Raw genomic sequence first — 21,111 nt, 5'->3', positions numbered from 1 at the left:
TGGGAAGTCTCAGTAGTGGAACTTTCATCTAAAAATCTCGAATGATTTCATGGCCACCCATAACCATATTATATAATCAAAAAGCCCACATACATAGAAGCTAAAAATAAGAAAGCAAGGAGTCAAACCCACTATAACTAGTTTCAGGCTAGCCTCATAACCATTATGACTTTTTCAACAAGCAAGATACTAGTAAAAATGTTATATAACTTTGTCAAAGTTAATTTACAAGTTAAAATTCTTTATATCTTTGTGGTATACCTATTCCAGTCAGGCTTTCAAGATGCAGCATCATCTATTATAGAAGAACTATGCTTACACAATCACACTGTAATAACCATTTTCTTAATTAGCTCTTTAGTCCTTTATGTTATTTCACTAATACTAACAACTAAACTAACCCACACAAAATAGATGCTTAAGAAGTAGAAACAGTATTAATTATCTTACTCACTATTATTTTAATCCTAATTACTTTACTGTCTTTATGAATCCTATACATGATAGGTAAAATGAGTATCTCTTCTCTAACTTGAAAAACCATAGACTAGCAATGATATTTAGGTATAAATATACAGACTACGAAGACCTGAAGTTTGATTCTTATATAATCCCTACAACAGACCTTAAACCAGGAGATCTATAACCACTAGAAGTTGATAATTCTAGTAGCCCTACTTACGGACATATCAATTTTCATATTCATCTCATTCAAAGAGGTATTACATCCATAAGCTGTTCCATCATTAGGCCTAAAAACAGATTAAATTCCAGGGCCAGAGAAACCATCCTGCAGGCTGCCCCTGACAGGCATATCTCCAGGCTGGGCAAGTAGCCAAGAGCCCATGTTCAGGACCTGAGAAACAGCTCCTCAGGCTACCTCCAGTGGCCATGCCCCTGAGCAGCTTTGCACCTGAATCCCAGACCTGTGAAACGGCCCTATGGGCAGCCCCCAGCAAAAACATCACCAGGCCAGCAAAGCAGCTGTGCACCCACATCTCAGGCCCAAGAAATATCCCTACAGGCTGCCCCTAGCAGACAGGATTCCAGGCCAGCTGAAGAGCTGTGTGCCCACATCTGAGGCCTAAGAAACAGCCCCACAAGTTGCGCTGGGCAGGCATATTCCCAGGCCAGACAAGCCACTGCATGCCACCCATTTAAGAAACAGCCCAGTGAGACCATCCCTGACAAAGTCACACCACCATCTCTATAGACTCTCTCAGCCTAGGCTACTGAGAAACTTGCAAATACCACTACTATAGATTATAGCTGAAAAACTATATGAAGACTAAACTACTGGATCTACCTAGAACTGGGCCAATGTGCCCCACCAATCTGATATCCCAAGATGTCATACAATATTCATAAAAATATTTCCCTGGGAAATCTACTACATACGATTGAAAGAGGTGACTTTTCCATCAGATACACAGAAATCAATGTAGGGACACATGAATTAGGAAAAAGCAAGGAAACGTCACCTTCAATAAAAACAATAATTCTCCAGTAACAGATCCCAATCATAAGGAAATACATGAAATGTCAGAAAAAAATTCAAAATAATGATCTTAAGGAAACTCAGATATAAGAGAATACAGATAGACAATTAAATCAGGAAAACAATTCATGATTTAAATGAGAATTTCAACAAATAAATAGATATAAAAAGAACCAAATGGATATCCTAGAGCTGAAGAATTCGATGACTGAAATAAAATGTAAAACTGTGGACCAGGTACAGTGGCTCACACCTGTAATCCCAGCACTTCGGGAGGCCAAAGTGAGTAGATCACTTGAGATCAGGAGTTCAAGGCCACGCTGACCAATAAGGTGAAACCCTGTCTCTACTAAAAATACAAAAATTAGGCTTGGTGGCTCATGTCTGTAATTCTAGCTACTCGGAGGCTGAGGCATGAGAACTGCTTGAACCCAGGAGGTGGAGATTGTAGTGAGCCGAGATAGTGCCACTACACTCGAGTCTGGGCAACAGAGGAAGACTCTATCTCAAAAAGAAAAAAAAATAATAATGAAATGTACAATTGAGACCAGACCACACAGAAGAAATAATTTCTGAACTTAAAGGCAGGTCTATCGAAATAATACAGGCAGATGAAAAAGAATGGAGTGAAGAAAGGCTACAGGACTTACAGGACACAGCTAAAGAAACAAATTATCACATTATGGGAGTTCCAGAAGAAGAGAAGCTCCTATAATCACAAGAAACTGAATTCTTCAAACAACCTGAACAAACCTGGAAGAGAACCCCTCTAAATAAGAATGCGCTGGCCAACACTTGTATTTCAGCCTTGTGAAATACCTCTTTTTTTTTTTTTTTTGACTTGGAGACTTGCTCTGTCGCCCAGGCTGGAGTGCAGTGACATGATCTCAGCTCACTGCAACCTCCACCTCCCAGGTTCCAACGATTCTCCTGCCTCAGGCTCCTGAGTAGCTGGGATTACAGGTGCCTGCCACCACGCCTGGCTAATTTTTGAATTTTTAGTAGAGACGGGTTTTCACCATGTTGGCCAGGTTGGTCTCAAACACCTGACCTCATGATCGGCCTGCCTTGGCCTCCCAAAGTGCTGGAATTAGAGGCAAGACACACCACGCCCAGCCAGCCTTGTGAATTCAGTTACACTCTGCCTGGACTTCTGACTTACTGTGGGAAAATAAATAGATACTGTTTTAAACAACTAAGTTGGTGACAATTTGTTACGCAGCAATAAAAAGAGAATACACCTAATGATCATTAGTAAACAAATGAAAATTGCAGTATATTCACCAAATGGAATGCCATGAAACAGCATAGATAAGTCTTAGAAACATAACAGTGGGTGATGTAAGCAAAATGAAATAATGTATTATTTAAGCATCCTACATATATGATTTTTTTTAAAAATTAATTTTCAAAAGGCAAAAAATAAAAACTCATTGAAGTAGTTAACTTCTGGGAAATAGGCAGGAGGATGAGATAGGAGAGAAGCCGATAAGTAGATACAAATTATCCATAATGTTTTAGATTTTAGGTTAGGTTGAGTACTGGTTGGTATCATTATATTATTTTACACATAATTTACATTAGTATTATGGATTATTATTTTGGATCAAATATTATATTTAAAAGATAATATAGGCTGGGTGTGGTGACTCACGCCTGTAATCCCAGCACTTTGGGAGGTCGAGGCGGGTGGATCATTTGAGGTCAGAAGTTCGAGACCAGCCTGACCAACATGATGAAACCCCATCTCTACTAAAAGTACAAAAAAATTAGCCGGGCTTGGTGGCACACACCTGTAGTCCCAGCTACTCAGGAGGCTGAGGCAGGAGAATCTCTTGAACTCAGGAGGCAAAGGTTGCAGTGAGCCAAGATCACGCCACTGCACTCCAGCCTGGGTGACAGAGTGAGACTCCATCTCAAAAAAAAAAAAAAAGAAAGAAAGAAAAGAAAAAGGAAAATAATATAAAACACCTACATTGGCTTCCTATTTTTCTTATAATAAAATTCAAATTATGGTCTATAAGGTTCTGAATAATCTGGTCTCCACCTATCTTGTCTTAAGCCACTTTCCCCCTTGCTTTTTGCTTCATTTCAATGGCTGCCATCTTTTTCTAGGCATAATCTCTTCTTATCTTAGAGCTTTCATACAGATTCATACTGTAATTCTCTAGCCCTGGATCTTTGGTATGCTGACTCCTTTCCTTTAATGTTACCTCAAATATCTTCTCTAATTTTTTTTTTTTTTTTTTGAGATGGAGTCTCACACTGTCTCCCAGGCTGGAATACAGTGGTACGATTTCTGCTCACTGAAACCTCTGCCTCCTGGGTTCAAGTGATTCTCCTCCCTCAGCCTTCCGAGTAGCTGGGACTACAGGTGTGTGCCACCACGCCCGGCTAATTTTTTGTATTTTTAGTAGAGATGGGGTTTCACCATGTTAGCTAGGATGGTCTCGATCTCCTGACCTTGTGATCCACCCATCTTGACCTCCCAAAGTACTGCGATTACAGGCGTGAGCCACCGCGCCCAACCCCTTCTCTAACAATTCTTATAAAAATCAGTCACCTCCTTTATTTTCTACCATCTTTTTGATACCTTCGTAGTTTATTTCTTAATTTATAATTTATTTGTTTTGCTTTGTTATGTCTCTACTCATTATACTCTTAAGTTCTTTCAGAAAAGATACTATGATCTTTAAAGTGATCACTGTGATTCTGAACTAGGTTATTTCAGACCAATCATCTCACCACACAACTATAAATTCTGGACAAAACATTGTCTAAATTGTGTTGGAAAGAATCACTGAGTTATAAAGACATCAAGGATTTGCATACCAAAGATTCCAGACAGAAAGGAAGTCCAGAGACATGGAGCCCATCATTTGGTGCCATTTTTCCTTCAAGGCATTTATGCCTTGAGATGGCCAAGAAGTTAAAAAGCTGAGCAGAGCTTTGAGATAGAGACATAAGGATGTCAGAACAAAAACCTGAGTCCAGGGCTTGTCGGGATGAGAAGTCCTGGTAAACACCCAGTTGGGACCCCAAAAGGCTTTAAGATAATGACTGTCTCTTTAAATGTTATGACCTAGTTGCCTCATGTGCCTCACACCTAGTCCCAGTCCTGACACTAGGAAATAAACCACAAAGAGACTAACTCCCCTCACAGGAACTAAAGCCCAGCTTCAAATCATTTCAATTTCAGTCTTAATTGAATTAAAGTGATCTGGGATTGTTAGTGCTCCTAGCCCAGCTGGTTGCCAGATACAAATGTATACCTTCTCTGTAGGAATATGTAATTAAAATTAAGATCCTCAAAACAGTTCTATAAATTTTCAAATACAATGTCTGGCACTCAATCAAAACAACTAGGCATGTGAGAATATAAGAACTGACTGAAAACTAAGAGAAAAACCCAATAATTTAAATAGACTCCCAGAAGATCCAGATAATGAAATGGTCAGACTTAGATTTTAAAATAGCAATGATTGCTATAAACTGAAAAGTGTACATACCCCAAAATTTATATGTTGAAATCCTACTCCCTTATGTGATACTAATTGGAAGCAGGGCCTTTGGGAGGTAATTGGGTCATGAGGGAAGAGCCCTCATGAATAGGATTTGTACTCTTACAGTGAGAGACATGAGAGAGATGATCTCCCTCCACAGTGTGAGGATATGGTAAACAGAAGGCCATTTGCAAACCAACAAGAGGGCCCTCAGCAGGGATCAAATCAGCTGGCACCTTGATCTCGGACGTCCCAGCCTCCAGAACTGAAATAAATAAAAGTCTGTTTTTAAACCATTCGATCTATGGTATTTGTTATAGCAGCCCAAGCTGACCAAGACAATAATAATTTAAAAGACAAGGCTGTGGATTTTGGCAGATAAATAGAAACTACAAAAATGAAGGGAAATTCCATAGTTGAGAAATAAAATAACTGAAATTAAGAATTCAATTGATTTAATGGCAGAATAGAAACAAGAAAGAGCTTGTGAACTAGAATATAAGTCAGAAGAAAATACCTAGACTGAAGCATAGCAAGAAAAGGACAAGAAATACAGAAAAAAAAAAAAAAAAAAAAAAGCAGGAGACCTATGAAATACATTGGTAAATGAGGAGACAGCAAGAATTATGCTTTATCCCTCATAAATGAGTTTTCACCTCAGCTAGGCACAATGTAATCCCAGCATTTTGGGAGGCTGAGACTGGAGCATCACTTGAGGCCAGGAGTTCCAGACCAGACTGGTCAACATAGCAAGACCTCGTCTCAAAAAAAAAAAAAAAAAAATAGCCAGGTGTGGTGGTAGTGTGATGTGTCTGTAGTCCCTGCTTCTTGGGAGGCTGAGGCAGGAAGATTGCTTGAGCCCAGGAATTCGGGGCTGCAGTGAGCATAATCGTGCCACTACACTCCAACACTCCAATCTGGGCCAAGCTGGGTGACAGAGTGAGACTCTGCTTCAAAACATAAAAATAAAGGGAGTTTTCACCTCTTTCTTTGGCATAACACTTTTTCAAACAAGATACCTAAATTGACAAGTAAAAATCAGAAATAATCTCTGAACCAATGAAACAACAGCACCATAATGAAAATTTCTGAGCCTACAGCAAGCCTATGTCTCAAAGGGAGAAATTAATGTATTATACAAACAACACCTAAGATGAAAATTTTGAGCTCTTTTGAATTTTTTTTTTTTTTTTTACCTTTCCCGGGGTGGTTGCTGAAGTTTTTCAAGTCGCACTACAGATGTCTGGTCGGAGGATTGCACAGCTGGAGTCCCAACAGTAACATTCAGGTCTGGGGATAAGAATGCTGGATATTCTACTGTCTGTGGTGTAATAACTTGTCTGCAGAATAACAATAAAGTGAAATATTGAAATGATACAAAAGTCCACTTCCAAAATCAGTGGCGGCTATTACTTTTGAACCCTTCCCTCCTTTACACTTTTCGCTCACCTAGCCACCTTGGGCCATCGAAGGCCAGAGCTAGGAAAAAAGCCAAGAGCCAGAAGTAAGCGCTCTCTTGATTATCCTTACTACTAAACTCAGATCATAGGCAGCAGGGACGGAAAAGGACAGAAGGGCCTGAAGTTCTAATGAGAAGTACAAAGTATCTGAGCCCAGACATTTCTCCAAATCTTTAGACCCAAATTTCTATCTCTTTTTTTTTTTAATTTCTTTTTTTTAAATTATACTTTAAGTTCTAGGGTACATGTGCACAATGTGCAGGTTTGTTACATATGTATACAAGTGTCATGCTGGTGTGCTGCACCCATTAACTCGTCATTTACATTAGGTATTTCTCCTAATGCTATCCCTCCCCCCTCCCCCCACCCCACAACAGGCCCTGGTATATGATATTCCCCATCCTGTGCCCAAGTATTCTCATTGTTCAATTCCCACCTATGAGTGAGAACATGCAGTGTTTGGTTTTCTGTCCTTGCAATAGTTTGCTCAGAATGATGGTTTCCAGCTTCATCCATGTCCCTACAAAGGACAGGAACTCATCCTTTTTTATGGCTGCATAGTATTCCATGGTGTATATGTGCCACATTTTCTTAATCCAGTCTATCATTGATGCACATCTGGGTTGGTTCCACATCTTTGCTATTGTGAATAGTGCCACAATAAACATACATATGCATGTGTCTTTATAGCAGCATGATTTATAATCCTTTGGGTATATACCCAGTAATAGGATGGCTGGGTCAAATGGTATTTCTAGTTCTAGATCCTTGAGGAATCGCCACACTGCCTTCCACAATGGTTGAACTAGTTTAATATTTATTTTTAAAATCTATTAATTTTTTGGAATGTATTTTGTGCTAGGTACAATGTTCATATTACCTCATTCACTTTTCACAGCAAGCCCATCAGATGAGAGTTATTAGATCCTATTTCATATATAAGAAAGCTAGTATTAGAGAGATTAAACAACTCCTCCCAAGGTCTTACAGCTGGTAAGTGGCAAAGCTAACATTTGAATACAGTCTCTTTGACAATAAAGTTTAGATTCTTTTTTTTTTTTTTTGAGGCGGAGTCTCGCTCTGTCTCCCGGGCTGGAGTGCAGTGGCCAGATCTCAGCTCACTGCAAGCTCCGCCTCCCGGGTTTACGCCATTCTCCTGCCTCAGCCTCCGGAGTAGCTGGGACTACAGGTGCCCGCCACCTCGCCCGGCTAGTTTTTGTATTTTTAGTAGAGACGGGGTTTCACCGTGTTAGCCAGGATGGTCTCGATCTCCTGACCTCGTGATCCGCCCGTCTCGGCCTCCCAAAGTGCTGGGATTACAGGCTTGAGCCACCGCGCCCGACTAGATTCTTAAACTCTATTCTATACTATGCATAAGCACCTTAAACTCAACATGTCCAAAATAGAACTCACCATTTTCCCCTTCTCCAAATATGCTCTTTCCTAAGTGTTCCCTGGTTCAGGAAATAACAGCACCAAATGTATAGCCAATGGTCCCTAAATGTGAACATCTTTTTTCCTCCTTTCCCCTTCTGTTATCTTCCATCTCCAATTCAGTCACTTTCTAATTACAGGAGATATAGCTAAACATTCTAAATACTTTACATATTAGTTTGTTCCTCTGTTCCATTATATTAGTCAGGGTTGTCCATAAAATAGAACCAATAGGATGTATATATACATAAATATATTTATGATAAGCAATTGGCTCATGTGATTATGGAGGCTGGTAAGTCCCAAGATCTGCAAAGTTAATCAGCAAGCTGGAGATCCAGGAGAGCCAAAGGTATAATTTTAGACTGAATTCAAAGGCCTGAGAATCAGGAGAGCCAATAGTGTAGTTCCAGTCCAAAGGCTGGTAGGCTGGAGATCAGATCCAGAAGAGCTGATGTTTCAGTTTAAGTCCAAGGGCAGGGAAAAGTTAATGTTCCAGTTCAAAGATAGTCAGGCAGGAGGAATTCTCTCTTACCCCAGGGTGAGTCAATCTTTTTGCTTCATTCAACTTATTGGATGAGGCCCACCCACACTAGGGAGAGCAACCTGCTTTCCTCAGTGTGCCAGTTTAAAAGTGAATCTCATCAAAAACACCCTCCTCTCAGAACAATTTTTGACCAACAGTTAGGTACCTTATGGCTGCCACTAACATGTCATTAGATCTGTTGCATGATATGATCCAAATGGCAGAGCAGCTTGCATGGCAGCCTGGACCTGTTGCAGAGCCTTCTCTTGTTCTGGGTCCCACTCAAAACTAGCAGCTTTTTGAGTCATCCAGTAAGTGGTCCAGAATAACACACCCAAAGTAGGAACAGATTACCTCCAAAATCCAAAGAGGCCCACCTGTGGTTATTTCTCCAGGTGTTGTATCTCTTTTTTGTTGTAGGAGAAGCCAGATGCAACAATCCATCATTCACTGTGTACAGGATATCACCACCCATACCATGGACCCCTAGAAATTTCACTGAAGTAGAAGGCCCTTGAATTTTTGTCATGTTTATTTCCCACTCTCTGACACAAAGATGTTTTATCAATAAGTCTAGAGTAGTTGCTACTTCTTGCTCACCGGGTCCAATCAGCACATCATCAATAAAATGGACCAGTCTGCTATTTTGTGGAAGGAAAAGGCAATCAAGATCCCTGGAAACTAAATTGTAATGTAGGGCTAGAGAGCTGATATACTCCTAAGTTAGGACAGTGAAGGTATATTGCTCACCTTGCCAGCCAAAAGCAAACTGCTCCTGATGGTCTTTATTAACAGGCATGGAGAAATAAGCATTTGCCAGATCTGTAGCTGCACTCCAGATACCAGGGGATATGTTACTTTGCTCAAACAATGAAACCACATCTGGTGTAGCAGTTGCAATTGAAGTTGTCACTTGGCTAAGCTCACAAGAATCTACTGTCTTCTTCACAGGTCAAATATGGGAGTTAAATGGAGATGTGTTGGAAATCACCATTCCTGTGTTTTTCAGGTCCCGATGGTGACACTAATCTCTGCAATTCCTCCATGCAGTATTGCTTTCAGTTTACTACTTTCATAGATGGAGGGAGTTCTATGGCTTCTTCTTGGCCTTTCCCAACATAATAGCCTTCAATCAATAGATCAGGAAACCAATGATTCTGCCAGTTACTGAGAATATCTATTCCAATTATGCATTCTCGAACCAGGGAAATAACCACTGGATATGTTCAGGGACTCACAGAGCCAACTGTGAGATGGACCTTAGCCAAAACTCTATTGATCACTTGAGCTCCACAAGTCCTTACTCTGATTGATGGACCACAGTTACATTCAGAGTCTTCTGGAATTAGTGTTAGTTCAGAGACAGTGTCTAGTAGTCCCCAAAAGCCCTGATTGTTCCCTTCTCTGTAGTGCACAATCACCATGATAAAAGGCCACAGGTCCCTTTGGGGAAGACTGGGAGAAATACTAACGGCATACATTTTTGGAAGTATACTAGGCTCCTTTCTCGAGGTGAGCCAACCTCCCTTTCATTAAAGGAGTTCTGAGTCTGTAAAGTAGATCAAGTCTGGGAATTGATTGAGAGGTCATGACTCTGTTTTTATGATGCAGGTTAGACTTTTGTTCCCTCAACCTAGAACTTTTCTGCTTATACAGATCAGGTTAGAATTCAGTAGGCTTCCTATCTATTCATGTCTAGGAACACAGGATCAGATTGCCAACACCATAGGTCTGCACTACTAAGACTATTCTTATTGCTTACTTGATTCTACTGTCCATTATGGTAACCATACCCACCTTGCCTTTGGCAGTTGAGTATCTTCACTTGGTTCCTGCCACCCTGGGGCCCAATTACTCCCATTGCATTTAAGTTTCCCAATTCAGTGACTGCAGGTGCCACTGTAAAGTCTAGCCCAGAGGGAAGAGCAATCATAGAGCTCTTTAAGGATGCCAGGGTACCCTTCACAAACTCATTTCTCATAGTCATGGTAAAACGTGTGTCTTTTGGACCCTCCCAGGATGGGTGAGTCGATCTTAAATGGCAAGTCCACTCTAACATAATTTCTCTGAACCTCTAAAACCCTTCCTCTACATTAATCGAGCATTTCTAACTAATTCACTGTGAGCTATCTTTTGGTTCCTTTTTCAGTCATTCAACTAAACAAGCTATGAGAGCCCTTTCTAACTCCCCAAGCTGCAGCATTAAATGCAAAAATCTCTGCTTAGGCCAGCTGCAGTGGCTCACACCTGCAATCCCAATACTTTCCGAGTCTGAAGTGGGTGGATCGCTTGAGCGCAGGAGTTCGTGACCAGCCTGGGCAACATGGCAAAACCCTGTCTCTACAAAAAATACAAAAATTAGTCAAATGTGGTAACAAATGCCTGTATTTCCAGCTACTTGGGAGGCTGAAGAGGGAAGATTGATTGAGCCTCAAGAGGTCAAGGCTGCAGTGAGCCGTGATCTGTTGCATGGGCAACAGAACAAGACCCTGTCTCCAAAAAGTAAATAAATAAAAATAATCTCTGTTTAGTAAGTCCATGTCAATAAACTCAGCCTGATCCAACTTTATTTTCCTTCCACCATCATCCCTTGCCCTTAATATCCATCCCTATACATGTTCTCCAGATTTCTGTCTGTATAAATTTAAAAACTCAACTAGTTCTTTTAGAATATATATATGGAGTATATTCCTGAGGACCCAAAGGAGTAAAATTTGCTCACATTTGAGAAGCATAAACCTACAATGATGATGATGGTAACGAAAAATATTTATTAATTTTATAAATAGGTAACAACTAATTAGGCATTTTGCTATTTTCTACCATGTTCTAAGTACTTTACATGTAACTTATTTAATCATCATAGTAACTCAATTGGGTAGTTTAATTTTTATCCCATTCAACAAATGAAGCATAAAGAGCCTAAGTAACTTGTCCAAGGTCGTATAGGATGTGAGCCCATGCAGTCTGGCTCTAGGGCCTGAACTCTCATTCACTGTGTCTTGCCCCTGCCAACTACTCTAGGTCATCCCTCGTTGCTCTCCTCCTTGCTCCTAATCTCTTGGCCACTCTCAACTAAAGACTGTTCTCCAACATAATAGAGCCTCTTATGGCTCCCCGCTTTTATTTATGTGCCCTATCAAGAGAATGTGTCCCCTCACTCCTCCAAAATCAGCCAGATGCACTACTACCACTTTTACAAGTCTCACTCCAAGCACTTTCTTTTGTGGAGCCTTACTTAATCATTCTTTCCTCCCCAACTTCCCTAACAAGAATTAGAAGCTCCTTGGCTGTCTCACAGCTCTTTTTTGGCTCTTGAAGGGCTTTTATTCCATTTGCACCATCATAGTAATTATTTTTTATGTTACTTTGCATCAAGGGCAAGGAGAAGGCCTCATATGTCTTTGTATCTGCCATGACTTGGGGATATAGCAGACATTCAATAAATGTTTATTAACTCAATGTATGAAGAAGAAAAATAAACATAAGAAAAAATTCAGCTTTACTATTTCAACAAATCACCAATATCAAATAGATAAAGGATTTTAATGATAATAGCCAGTGTTGGTGAGACTATAGGAAAATAAGCACTTCAGAACACAATTTCCCATTCAATACCTAATTCCCTCAATCCCATTTCAGCTTTTTTCCATTTCTTATTCTTGGATAACACTATAGATTAAATCTCTTTCTCAGGTGCTCATTTTTCTATAATCTATTTTTATTGTTGAAATTTCAAGATTGATTAGCATACTATATTTTAAGTTACTTTTGGTTTGCTAATGACATTTTTTTTACCACAGACTTTTTACAGATGATTTTATAGCAGTTGGAGTGGTATGGAGGTAAGGGTAACATTACTATACTGCAGGGCAGAAAATTGATAACTATCAGACAGTCTGATGTTAAGTCTCTCACCTCTTTTCCCAAAAGGGGTATCTCCTTGGCCTGTTTTCCTTATTAAGCTACTCCTCCCTTCCCTCCTTCAGCCATGAACTTGGCACTCCTTCTCTTCTTTTATCTCCACACATCCTCAACTCCTCTATCCAGGGCTATATCCAGAAATTTAAAATTTCTCTGTCTTATTAAGCAAAACAATTCACTACTCTCTGCACCTCAGAGTCTGCCCCATCTTGGCCATGTCCTGGGGACTTCTTAAAACAACTCCACCAAAATGCTCTACCAAATGGATTAAAATTGTTTTAAATGTCACATGATCTGACCATATTAACGAGACTTAAAACACTTACGTCACGGGATCTGTTCTTTCTGGAGGTGGTGCAGGATTCATAAACATGGATGGTTCAGTAATTTTCTGAAGAGGTTTTAACTGAAAAAAAGTAAGTGTATTTTAGCACTGCTTAGTTACAATTAAAACTCACTAATTGTAATGCCATACCATATTAATACCATAATGCTATGAATAACCCAGGACTATGAAATAGGCCTTAAATGAGACATGTAAGGAAATAAGGAATTAAGAGAGGAAAGAAAAAATTAACATTTATTGAGTACTAAATATTGGCCAAGCATTTTATTATACTTTTAATCTTATTTAACCATCTCAATAAACCTATATGGTAAGTAACTAAGCATATTCTACAGATGATACTGAAGATCAGTAATTTGTTCAAGGCTACACAATAGGCAAAAGTCAGGACTTGAATGTAGCTTTATCTGCCCCCAGTGTAGTGCCCTGTTTACAGTATCACGACAGGTTAAGTAGGGGACCATATCACTGAAAAGTTCATAGATATAAAATCAAGTTTTCATTTTGAACTTTTATGATATATCCCATTTTTTTCCATACAATTCCTTTGTTCCTGGTTTTTAGTAGATTCCACCTACATAAAATAAGACTTGCCCAGTTTTATCCGAAAAGAATACCTCTCCTTAAAAATGACTATTACTACATATTATACTTATGTTCAGACACAAAATCTACCTCTGGAGTTGGTGCTCATATGCTATAACTGTCACAAAAAGAGTAAACAATTAGGGGTCCCTATAAGGCCTAATTATGATAAGAAATTTTAAAAATAACAGAAGAAAAAGTAAAAATTCAAAGCAGAGAAGGGAAAAAAAGCTTGTTCCTTGTGGCTTTCATCTGTATATTACTTCTGATTCAAAATGTATTAAACATCATTATAATATAGGCAAAATTTTAAAACATATTACAGAGATTTCTCAGTTAACATAGTGGTAGACTTGTTTAATAAGGCCGATGTCTTCACTTTCAATTCCTAATTTAAAAAGACCCAAAACTTTAAAAAGGAAAAACTGAAAATGAAAAATGATATGCAAATAAAGGTCATTTCCCCTACACAACAGCAGCATTAACAGGACTGCATTTTTGAATACCACAAAACTGATGACACCTAGGAATATTAAGAGTTCTTTCAATATTTGATGACAGTATATATTGGTACAACTTTTCTGGAACAACTCCTTGAAAAGGTCATTGTTTTGGATAAGAATTTCCTTTCTAGGAATCTGGCCTAAGGACATAATGAAAGAAAAGGATATAGGTTAGTGCATAAAAGTATCTGTGGCAATGTGGACCTATGGTAGTGAATTTAAAGGAGGAAGTCAAAACTAGGAAGATATCTTCTTTGGGTTTATTACTCTCTTGATGAATCAAGGAGAGTTCAAATAACATCAGATGTTGAAATAACTGTGGAGGAAAGGACCATATGAGTACAAAATATTATCTGAATTAGATCAATTACTCCATTTTGTTTTCCCAGAGCAGGATCTCACTGTGTTGCCCAGGCTGACTCATGTGATCCTCCTGCTTCAGCCTCCAGAGTAGCTAGGATTATAGGTGTGAGCCATCAGGCCAGGTAATTACTCAATTTTTAATAACTATTTTTAGATGCAGAAATCTACACTGATTTCTTGAATATTGGTGCCTTAAATTACATCAATATGTATGTGTACACACAAATAAAAGCAAGTTTTATTTTATTTTTTTGAGACAGAGTCTCACTCTATCGCCCAGGCTGGAGTGCTGTGGTACGATCTCTGCTCACTACAACTCCCGCCTCCCAGGTTCAAGCGATTCTCCTGCTCCATTCTCCCGAGTAGCTGGGATTACAGGTGCCTGCCACCATGCCCAGCTAATTTTCGTATTTTTAGTAGAGATGGGGTTTTGCTGTGTTGGAAAGGTTGGTCTCGAACTGCCAGCCTCAGGTGATTCGCCCAGCTCGGCCTCCCAAAGTGTTGGGATTATGGGTGTGAGCCACCACGCCTAGCCTAAAATCAAGTTTTATAATAAAGACATGTCAAATAAAATATCATTGCTTTAAAATGTATAAACAAATCATAGTAAAGTCTCATCTTTCTTTAGGCTGAAGAAAAGCTCACATACCCCAAGATCGGGAGGTAAAGAAGCATCTTTTAAAAATATTTATTTTAAATAATTGATCAAACTAAAATAGAGCCTCAGAAAAGGGTGATTTGACTGAAGAGTTACAACAGAATAATCTTTTAAAAGCGGGGAACTAACCTGATGTGAAAATCCATAACCAAAGTTTCCATAGGAGAACATAAATTCCACCTCCAGCCTGCAGACAAACTAAACATGTGGTAAATTTTATTGTTTGATCAGGATGATATTTTAATGGAGAAGTGACAAAAAGTGATATTTTTACTTTACAAATCTGTAAGTTAGAAAAGCCAAAATATGAATCTCCTGACTTTTATAAAAGCATTTACACAAGGAACTCCTACAGAAGAATTTATTGAGTTCCTAAAATGTTAAAACTTTTTATGTTAAAGTTAAGTAGTAGTATACAATTAAAATATGGAAAATATCAACTTCTAATTGTTACTAGGATTACACTGAGACACTGACATACATATATATACATGTAGATTCATACAAGTATATGAATAAATATACATTCATGCATGTATACTTTTAAATATTTACTAACACTCCTCTTACCTCCAGTCCCAGTTTCAGATAAAATTTTGATTTAGACAAGTGATTTCACTTCTCTGAAACCCAGGTTGCTTATATGTGAAATAAAGGAGGGCATGAGAGGTAGTAAAGTCAAGTGTCCATCATTCTGTTTTTTACGTTCCTGGCCCCTGTTTTGGCCATTGGCAGCAAAAGTCTCTCTGAATAGAAAGATCAATTAATCTAACTGCTAATTTTAAGCACGTAAAGAGAAATTAAATTAAGAACTGTAAACAACTCTTTAGAAACTCCCCAGAGAGAAAAATAATACTTCCTCAATTTAGCAAGTGAGGCTAGCAAGGCAGCAGCCAGAGGCATTCTACTCTCTTACCCATGATTTCGAATTTTATCACCATTTAGCAAAAAAAAGAAGAGAAAGAAGAAGAAGAAGAAGAAGAAGAAGAAGAAGAAGAAGAAGAAGAAGAAGAGGAGGAGGAGGAGGGAGGAGGAGGAGGAGGAGGAGGAGGAGGAGGAGGAGGAGGAGGAGGAGGAGGAGGAGGAAGAGGAGGAAGAGGAGGAGGAGGAGGAGGAGGAGAGGAGGAGGAGGAGATTTTTGTTAGTAAATATTGTACTTCCTAACTTCCTATTTCATACATTTCTACTATTTCAAACAGTGACTGGTACAGTAACTAAAAGAATAAAAAACATGTAGGCTACAAATAATATCAGAGTAAAGTTACATGAAATGTTAAGAAAATATTACATGCACATAAAACTTAAGAAGTTTCAGGAAAGTCCTTACTACGTTTCTATGCAACACTTGGACTTCTTCAATGAAGCACCCTTTCTAGAAAAAAAAAATAAAAAATTTTAAATATAGAATTACTCATGTATTTCCCTGTATATTACCTAAACCAAGGGTCCGCAACCCCTAGACCATGGACTGGTACTGGTCCATGGCCCATTAGGAACTGGGCTGCACAGCAGGAAATGAGTGGTGGGCAAGCGAGCAAAGCTTCATCTGTATTTACAGCCACTTCCCATCACTCACATTACTGCCTGAGCTTCACCTCCTGCCAGATCAGTGGAGGCATTAGATTCTCACAGGAGCACGAACCCAATTGTGAACTGTGCACGCGAGGGATCTAGGTTGTGAGCTCCTTATGAGAATCTAATGCCTGGTGATCTGTCATTGCCTCCCATCATCCCCAGATGGGACTGTCTAGTTGCAGGAAACCAAGCTCAGGGCTCCCACTGATTCTACGTTCTGGTGAGTTAGTTGTATAATTATTTCACTATATATTACAATGTAATAATAATAGAAATAAAGTGCACAATAAATGTAATGCACTTGAACCATCTCGACCCACCCTCCCCACTCTGGTCTGTGGAAAAATTTGCTTCCACAAAAATCATCCCTGGTGCCAAAAAGGTTGGGGACCAGTGATCTAAACCACAAATCAGGTAATAATTTTTCAAATGCACATATGAACCTAATAGCCAAAGTACAAACATAAGGAATGTTCAAAAGAAGAAAATAAAAATTCCAAGTTCAAATAACAGAAATAAATGTATTTATATTATGTTGTAGACAAAAATGTTCTGCTAAGTTACAGTTCCCCTTTTTGAAAGTCTTAAAGGAACTGCCATGCCTACATTGTTTTTGAGGCTGTATCGAGCATCCTTAACATAACTAACTCCATCTTAGAAAAAGACTCCATTTTATATTTCATAGGGCACTTTGCCAATAACGATAAGATGTTTCGTTTAACACACAAATAAAAAAATAAAGACTACATTCAATCAGATAAGGACAGAAAAAAGCACACTCTTCCACTATCTGTTTTCAGCAGAGGACTCTGTGACTATAAAAGATTAGGCTTTCAGCAGCTCAAAACAGCCATCTTAACTGACACCATCTTACAGCCACTTGTGATAAGAACTTGACTTCTGCCACTGAAGGTTCTGCAACCTGAGACTCCTCCTTGCAAGACTGATGGACTGCCCAGCCCAGACCAGGGCTCCTTTTGTCTTCTTTGCTCCCCATAGGCCAGTTCGTTAACCTTTTCTCCTATTTCTTTTTCCTCTTGATATTAAATGTTACTTTGTTGTGGAATGTAATGTTTACATATTAAGTGTACTATCAGGTATGTTTGCAATATGGACTGACTTGTGGAGTGGCCTGAGCCTGTGTGCCCATGGCATGCCAAGTGAACGGGAGGTACTAAGGAGAACTGGCTCCTTGGGAACTCCATGTAGCTTGTGGCTTTCGTGATTGAAATAGCATTAATAAAAGCCTGACATTGTAGAAAGACACAAACATGCATGGGCCTGGTTACCTCTAACCTTGCATCCTCCTGAGAGATGCGTTACTTAAACATAATTTTACATGGTAAGCTGACTCCTGATAGGACTGAGTACTTCTCTCATCTCTCAGGGATGGCTGGATCTTTCAAACCACGTTAATCTTTGGTATCCTTGCTCAATATCTAGTCATCTCTGCTGTTATGAATAGGTCCACAATTTTTCAGAAACTTTTTGGGTGCCAAAATGACACCAGAAGTAAAAAATTCCATACCTGGCCTATGTGACAAGTCACAATCAATATACAATGAAGACTTTGTTTCATGCACAAAATTATTTAAAATATTATATAAAATTACCACTAGGCTATGTGTATAATATGTATATGAAACATAAATGAACTTCATGTTTAGAATTGGGTCTCATCCCCAAGCTATCTCATTATGTGTATGCAAATATTCCAAAAAAAAAAAAAATTAGAAGTCCAAAATGCCTCTGGTCCCAAGCTTTTTCAGATAAGTGATATTTAACCCGTACAGACATTCTGGAAAATACCATGGGTGTTCCTCAAAAAATTAAAAATATCATTACTATATGATCCAGCAATCCCACTTCTGAGTATACATTTAAAGGGACTGAAATCAGTATGTCAAAGAGATATCTGCACTCATGTCAGCACGATAGCCAAGGTACGGAAGCAACCTAGTGTCCATCACCAAATGAACAGATGAATATGTGATGTATATACCTACATGCAATGGAATACTATGCAGCTTTAAAATAAAAAGAAATTCTGTCATTTGTGACATGGATGAAACTGGAGAATTTTATGCTAAGCGAGATAAGCCAGGCACAGAAAGACAAACACTGTATGATCTCACTTATCTGTGGAATCTAAAAAAGTCAATCTCATAGAAACAGTAGAAAGGTGGTTACCAGAGGCTGGGGAGTAGGGGTAGGAATGGAGAAAGGGAAGATGTGTATAAAGTTAGATTGGAGGAGCAGGTTCTAGTGATCTACTACTGCACTGCCTGGTTAATAATAACATATTGTATATTTCAAAATTGCTGAATAAAATAGATTTTCCTCATCCTCATTATAAAAAAAGATAAGTTGGTGAGGTGATGGAAATATTAATTGGTTTGATTGAATCTTTTTCAGTGTATACATAGATCAAAACATCACATTGTACCCCATAAATATATGCAGTATTTGTCAATTAAAAATAAATAATCAGCTAAAAAATTAATTTATGGGCAAACAGAGGAATATATCCATATGGAATTTTATACAGCAGCAAAAAATTAACACTAGCTAAGTGTATTAATATTAGAAACATACTATATTTAGAAATATAAAGTATATTTCTACAATCATAACGTAAGTAGTAAAGCTATGAAAAAATAAGGGAATAATAAATACAAAGTTTTGGATAATCATTTTTTCTTGAGGGAGAGGGAGGAGACAGAAGATGGCATCAAGCAGCAACATAAAGACTTGAACTCTATGTTTATTGTAATAAAACAGAGAAAATGCAAAAATCTTGCATTATAAAAGTCCTTTAGACCTCATCTTCTCCCTATGCTATATGCTATGGTTGTCATATGCATTACCTCTCCAAACATTATAAACCACACAGATCAGGTTATAATTTTTACTTTAAATAGTCACACAAATTTTAAAGAAAGTTATAAGAAAACAATAGCCTTTCCTCTAGCACCTCCATTCTGCTGTTGAGCCCATTCCACAAATTTTTAATTTCAGGTATTTTACTTTTCAGTTCCAGAATACGCATTTGGGTCTTTTTATATTTTCTATTTTTCTGTTTATGTTTATAAGAAAGAATTGGAAAGAAACTCTGAACAATGAAACATTATATTAGAATTGTGGAATGATGGGTGATTTTCGAATTTTAAAAAATTTACCTTTGTATTTTACAATATTAGCATATTATTGATCTTATAAAAATAAATATTGAAAAGTTTGCATATATGCTTCTAGTCTAAGTATCTAAGTTTCTACATTTTCTTCAACAAAAATTAACTAATAAGTAATGTCACATTTTTTGATGCCTAAATTGCCATAGTCAAAGGAACTTTAGTCATTTCCAAAGATCTCCCAAAATATTTTTGAGACTCTCTGGTTGCTTATACTTACGCATTACTCCATATGTTTATCTCCTTCTTCATCTCTTTCTATGTATTAGAAATTTATCTGATTTTCCCCAAGTTCTTATCATGAAAATTTTCAAATACACAAACCACTCAAAAGACTCCAATAAATACCCTCCATGTCCCTACAAAGGACGCAAACTCATCCTTTTTTATGGCTGCATAGTATTCCATGGTGTATATGTGCCACATTTTCTTAATCCAGTCTGTCACAGATGGACATTTGGGTTGATTCCAAGTCTTTGCTATTGTGAATAGTGCCGTAATAAACATACGTATGCATGTGTCTTTGTAGTAGAATAATTTATAATCCTTTAGGTATATACCCAGTAGTGGGACGGCTGGGTCATATGGTACATCTAGTTCTAGATCCTTGAGGAATTGCCATACTGTTTTCCATAATGGTTGAACTAGTTTACAATCCCACCAACAGTGTAAAAGTGTTCCTATTTCTCCACATCCTCTCCAACACCTGTTGTTTCCTGATTTTTCAATGATTGCCGTTCTAACTGGTGTGAGATGGTATCTCATTGTGGTTTTGATTTGCATTTCTCTGATGGTGAGTGATGATGAGCATTTTTTCATGTGTCTGCTGGCTGTATGAATGTCTTCTTTTGAGAAATGTCTGTTCATATCCTTTGCCCACTTTTTGATGGGGTTGTCTGTTTTTTTCTTGTATATTTGTTTGAGTTCTTTGTAGATTCTGGATATTAGCCATTTCTCAGATGAGTAGATTGCAAAAATTTTCTCCCATTCTGTAGGTTGCCTGTACATGGATGCAGCTGGAAACCATCATTCTTAGCAAACTATCACAAGAACAGAAAACCAAACACCGCATGTTCTCACTCATAGGTGGGAACTGAACAATGAGATCACTTGGACTCGGGAAGGGGAACATCACACACTGGGGCCTATCATGGGGAGGGGGGAGGGGGGAGGGATTGCACTGGGGAGTTATACATGATATAAATGATGAATTGATGGGTGCTGACGAGTTGATGGGTGCAGCACACCAACATGGCACAAGTATACATATGTAACAAACCTGCACGTTATGTACATGTACCCTAGAACTTGAAGTATAATAAAAATAAATAAATAAATAAAAGAGAAAAAAAAAAAGAAAAAGAAATATATATTAAAAAAATACACTCCATGGAGGATTAAAGAAATTCAAATATTTGTTTAACAACTGTTAAAATTGTTTAACAGTGTGCCATTTTTTAAAATCTCTGTGTGTGTATGGATATATGTTTGCTGATCTATTTATAAGTTGCAATCATCATTACTCTTCACTCCCAATGTTAAAAC

General features: G+C 38.2%; 1 protein-coding gene across 4 annotated transcripts in view; it reads right to left on the bottom strand.

Annotated features, from left to right (window-relative positions):
• C2CD6 (C2 calcium dependent domain containing 6) overlaps window positions 1-21,111 on the bottom strand; it is a 187,074-nt gene that overhangs the window by 121,276 nt on the left and 44,687 nt on the right. For all 4 annotated transcript variants that reach the window (XM_033230701.1, XM_033230702.1, XM_033230704.1 and 1 more), the window contains exons 6-9: window positions 16,128-16,172; window positions 14,930-14,998; window positions 12,672-12,751; window positions 6,198-6,341 (exon numbers count right to left, since the gene is read on the bottom strand). In XM_033230701.1, coding sequence (XP_033086592.1) covers window positions 6,198-6,341; window positions 12,672-12,751; window positions 14,930-14,998; window positions 16,128-16,172 — 338 coding nt within the window. The remainder of the gene's footprint in view (window positions 1-6,197; window positions 6,342-12,671; window positions 12,752-14,929; window positions 14,999-16,127; window positions 16,173-21,111) is intronic.

The sequence above is a fragment of the Trachypithecus francoisi genome, unplaced genomic scaffold (assembly GCF_009764315.1).
Source record: "Trachypithecus francoisi isolate TF-2019V2 unplaced genomic scaffold, Tfra_2.0 Lachesis_group13, whole genome shotgun sequence".
NCBI lineage: Eukaryota > Metazoa > Chordata > Mammalia > Primates > Cercopithecidae > Trachypithecus > Trachypithecus francoisi.
The sequence above is the reverse complement of the archived record's forward strand: the minus strand, read 5'-3'. Positions and strand labels throughout refer to the sequence as shown.